This window comes from Gavialis gangeticus, unplaced genomic scaffold (assembly GCF_001723915.1).
Source record: "Gavialis gangeticus isolate Ggan-Ray unplaced genomic scaffold, GavGan_comp1, whole genome shotgun sequence".
Taxonomy (NCBI): Eukaryota; Metazoa; Chordata; order Crocodylia; family Gavialidae; genus Gavialis; species Gavialis gangeticus.
Window position 1 is genome coordinate 67,231,613 of NW_017729032.1, and position 5,124 is coordinate 67,236,736.

General features: G+C 40.3%; 1 protein-coding gene across 2 annotated transcripts in view; it reads left to right on the forward strand.

Annotated features, from left to right (window-relative positions):
- Positions 1-5,124, forward strand: part of LCP1 (lymphocyte cytosolic protein 1) — a 75,738-nt gene that overhangs the window by 42,787 nt on the left and 27,827 nt on the right. For both annotated transcript variants that reach the window (XM_019525120.1, XM_019525119.1), the window contains exons 3-5: positions 706-860; positions 2,234-2,363; positions 4,984-5,116. In XM_019525120.1, coding sequence (XP_019380665.1) covers positions 706-860; positions 2,234-2,363; positions 4,984-5,116 — 418 coding nt within the window. The remainder of the gene's footprint in view (positions 1-705; positions 861-2,233; positions 2,364-4,983; positions 5,117-5,124) is intronic.

Consider the following 5,124-nt stretch of genomic DNA (forward strand, 5'->3'; position numbering starts at 1 on the left):
GTTTCAGCCATTTCCAAACTGGTTTATGTGAACTGAGCATCTGTTCTGTTACAGGTTTAAACCAGTTTCTGATCACTTAAACTGGTTTATGTGTAATATCTGTCCCTAGCTCCAATAGCTCGGCACTGGTATTGCAGTACCTTCAGGCCTGGTGCCAGTTTCCTCCTGGAGGAGCCACTGCCTATTTTTTGAAGGGACACACACACACACACACACACACACACACACACACACACACACACACACACACACACACACACACACACACACACACACACAGAGTTACCGTGAGTATATTTGCCTCATGTGGGCCATGTATTTTATAGTCTTGCTCAGTGTTGGCTGCATCTAATCAACTTTATTTCCATTAGGATTCCATTACTGAGCACATGCTGCCGTTAGCATCAATTTAATGATAGACAATGTACTTAATGAGGTTTCCTTGTATGCTAATATAAGATGAGGGTTTTTACCCCCAATGTTGACTGCGGTGGGGGAAACCTCATCTTATATCTGAGTAAATACCATATATCCTTTCATTTGCACTGCTAATGTAAAACTATATATCTAACCAAAACACAAGTACTTACCTTTTTTGTTTAATTTTCACTATAGCGTCATTGTTTTGATGGAAAAGTCACTGCACATGTTGAAAATTAACATTAAACTGCTGTAAAATCTAAGCACCTGTTTTGTTCTGTACAGATCTTGATGGGAATGGCTTCATCCAAGCTAACAAGTTAACAGAACTGTTTAAAGCAGCTAATCTCCCCCTGCCAGGATATAAAGTGAGAGAAATCCTTCAGGAGAAGCTTGCAGCAGACCAAGATGTCAAGATTACTTTTGATGAATTTATTTCAGTAGGTACAATGTTATGAATACAATGTTATCTCACAGACTGTCCTATAAAAAGAAATGGGAAAAAACCCTTAAGCCTCACCTTCAAAATGACAACTGATCAGGGATTATCTGTCAAAATGACTGACAAAATACACCATCTCCACAAAATTGGCATTTTCTATGGTAAAGTTATGATTTTATTGATTTATTTTCAGGGATCCTGGTTTTCTGTTAAAAAAAAATGCCCAATTTTAGTTTTTAAAAAAGTAACCCAAAATCCACATTTTCTACGATTAAAATGAAACACCACTAATATGTATATAAATATTAGTGGTGTTTCATTTTAATCATGGAAAATGTGGATTTTGGGTTGTTTTTTTAAACCAAAAATTGGTGTTTGGTTTTGTGTTTTTTTAAATCAGAGAAAACCAGGATCCCTGTTGATTATTATTCCATCAGGGAAATTGAAATAAAATATTTAATTCTGGGTCTGCTTGACCCAAATCAAAACAGTTTGATTTGGTGACTGGAACCAAAAGCGCACATTCAGAATTGCTTTAACATTAACCTGCATCAGCATAAAGGTGCCGTGGTGCTTTCTGAGAGTTGTAGTTGAAATATACCCTGCTGCCATTCCATCCTATGCTCCTGGTTTTTGGCCAGATAACATCTCTCAAGTTGCAGCACGGTCTTTATATCATCATTTGAAGACTGCAGTGCATCATGGTAACTGTAGCTTTACAAGGGAGCCCACATCATCAGGAAGGATGAGAATATGAGGCAAGCAAACTACAACTATCACAGTGCAGCATGACAAGTTATTTAGCTGCAGCTGAACGTTGACTTAAAAGGCTTTGACTTGGTTCAGCACATAGAAATGAAATGTCTTGATTCAGAAATGTCAAAATGTGCTTCTTTGGTTGAAAGTTCATTTCAACGTTTCAGCTTTTGCAGGTTGAACATGTTATTTGAAGAAATTATTTGGCCGGAAACAAATGTCAAAGTATCAGAATTTTCCTCAGGAAGGAAACCCAGATTTTCACTCACCTCTGTGAAAAACCTAAATTATTTAAGTCTCATCTCCAAATTACAAAGCCTGTATTGTCCTAATACTATTTAGCTTTTTTTCTTTGATGCTTTGAAAACAAAAAAAGCTTTCCCACTTTTGCAAGATCAGCCATAAAAGTAAATTCTTGCCTCTGTGCAAAATCCCACTGGAGCAATTATTAAAAGTAATCCAGATTATTTATTCGCTTTGCTCACCTCTGTTCAAAACATAGAAAAAAACATGTTCCCTGTCTCAAGGAATTTATCACCTGAAAGCTTACCATTTTACAGGTCTCATTGTCTTATTATAAGCTTCACATTCTAAAATAAACTTGTGTATTCAAAGATTGTCCATGGCCTGAAGAGTTCAGATGTTGCTAAAACATTCAGAAAAGCAATCAATAAAAAGGAGGGGATTTGTGCTATTGGTGGAACTTCAGAACAGTCCAGTGTTGGAACACAACATTCTTACTCAGGTATTTACAGTCAGGTCATATTGATAGTACTTAAAACTTGATGGTCTCTTGGAAATCATTTCATAATTTACTTGGGTAAAAAACTGCAGCTTCAGTTATATAGAACTGCAGTAACAATGTGGGTGACTTGGATTATACGTACATAACGGAGTATGTAATAAAGCTGAGGACACGTAAGAGCAGCATCTTGGCGGAATGCTGTGTCTCCTGTTTTAAATAATCATTCAGCTCTAATAAGGATAGGATCAATGTGGGGCAAGTGCTAGATACATTTTGATAAGCATTGAAATTGTCATGTCAAGAGAAAGTCTTGATTTTGAAGGTGGCGGATGTTTCTGTGTCTGTTAAAACTGCTTCAGGCTCCAGGATAGAAGTTTTGAAGGCACTGAAGTGATTTAGGAATGAAAATTGTATCTTCTTATCTTGGAGATCTTCCTATCTTGGAGATCTCAGAACAACAGCAGAGTCTCCCAATGCCTGAAGAAGGGTGCTTGTGCCCAAAAGCTTGCAAAGAACCTTTTCCCAGCTACTCAGTTGGTCTAATAAAAAATGTCACATCTACCCAAAGAACCTTGCCTGCCTATGTCCTTAGACCAACATGTCTACAACCAATAACCCTGCATCTTCAGGACCAGGATTTAGGTTTTGGCTCTTTTGTGTTTGTGATATCTTTGAAAATGGGTCTTATAGCTAGATACAAAATATTCTTTTAATCATCAAATCAGTTTATATACCAAAAGATACAGAAATGTGACACCTTTACTTTGGAGCATTCTCCAACTACTCCAGAAGAAAAGTGGAGTGGATACACAACACAGAGCATTTGCTCAAGAGGAAGTCAGAAGTACATTTACACCAGAGATAGTTATACTAGTGTTTGCTACCATTGCCTACCTTTACTCCAGAGTAGCCAACATTGCGACAACATAGTTCCTGAGCAAATGCTCTAAACATAATGTGTCCTCCCTTTCCTGTCCCCTCCTCCCCAGGTCATACAGTGAATGGGGGTGCTGTGGATTAAACTGAGCTCAAAACTGCTGCCAGTGTGTTTGGTGGATTTTACTGGACATCTCTCTGAGTGCTCTAGATCCTGATATATGGAGGCACTTAATATGCAGCCCTGGTGGACTCCTAAGCTTCCAAGAGGACTGGGAGTTCAGACAGTCCTCCAGGCCTAGCATTTCTTATTGACTTACTGTGGGTTACACTGATGTCATTGTCGTCAGTGGTAGGAGAATTTCTTTGCAAATATTCTAATATTTTTACTATTTCTTTGTTTGTTTGCAACTTTCATAGGACCAGGTGATTCCTGGTTCCTTTGCTTTTGGTTTACGTGGAAGAGAGAATGAAGGAGTCTTCTGCTAAGTTATCTCACTTAAGCAGGAAGGACTGTCACTGCCAGGGGGTTGCAACTGCCACTCCTAGGGTCTTCTGGGCTAGGGACAGACATTCAAAAAGCCTGAATTGATTCAATCTTCACGGGTTAGTCTAACCTGCAAAGCTTGAACCGATTTGGAGGTGGATAGAAATTCCCTTTTTATTCCAGTAATGCAGGCACATGCCTTCAGTGGCTCAGGCTAGAAGCTTGGCGGGACAAGCAGCCCTCCCTTCCCTTCCACAAGGCTGAGCTGAGAGGGGCATGGCCAGGCCCTGGCAGGACACTCTGATGCCCCCCCACCCCTCCTGAGCAGCCCAGCAGGGAATGTTTATCACGCCTAACTCAGTGTTTATCAACCCATTAAGAAAACAAAGCCTTTCTCCATTAGTTTACTTCCTAAACAGCTTTTCCAAAGAAGAACTTTACCAGCTCCCTGTTGATTAGCTCCAAAACACCTGTCTGCCTTTGTTGTAGTCATCATGTGGTCTGCTAGCTAATGCTGAAAGGTGTAAGGCAGAGAGGTGGGAGCAATAATCCCTGCTTATCAGGGAGAAGCCAGGCAGACACCTTCAGTCTCTGCTGGAGCTCCAGAGAGGGAGCAGAGGGGAGGGGCCAGCCCTGCTGTGGAGCAGAGAGCCCCGCCAGCCCAAAGAGCATGTTGGGATGCTGGGGGAGTCTGGTTTATCTTAAACCAGCAAGGGGTCTGGGACAGACATTGCATAAACCAGTTCGAGCCAAATTAATTAAGTTGGATACTGCATTCAACCAGGTTTATCTCAAACTGGTTTCAGCCATTTTCAAACTGGTTTATGTGCACTGAACATTTGTTCTGTTACAGGTTTAAACCAGTTTCTGGTCACCTAAATTGGTTTGTGTGTAATGTCTGTCCTTAGCCCTGGCACATAAACTTCCCCAGACCCACTGCCAGGCAGGCCTACTTATGGTTCCATGAACCAGTGGAGAAGGCCAGCTGAAAAGATGGAAGATTACTCTCTGAAGTGTAGTAGACAGTTCCCCCCTTGGTTTGGCAAAGAGCCTGGAGGTAAAACCTCCTCCAGAGTTACTTTGGGGTTTGGTAGATCCATTCTACATCATCTACAGGATGGCCACTTTTTAGTTCTGATTAAATATATGAAACATTATCTTTCCCATACTTTAGCCTTTATTTCTAAAATAAGCATAGACATTTTAAGTTGAAAACTCATCAAACTTATGTACTTTTACTTACCATTATATTTGCAGAAGAAGAAAAGTATGCCTTTGTCAACTGGATTAATAAAGCCCTTGAGAATGATCCTGACTGCAAGCATGTTCTCCCAATGAATCCGGAAACCGATGACCTCTTTCAGGCAGTTGGTGATGGCATCGTGCTGTGGTAAATAA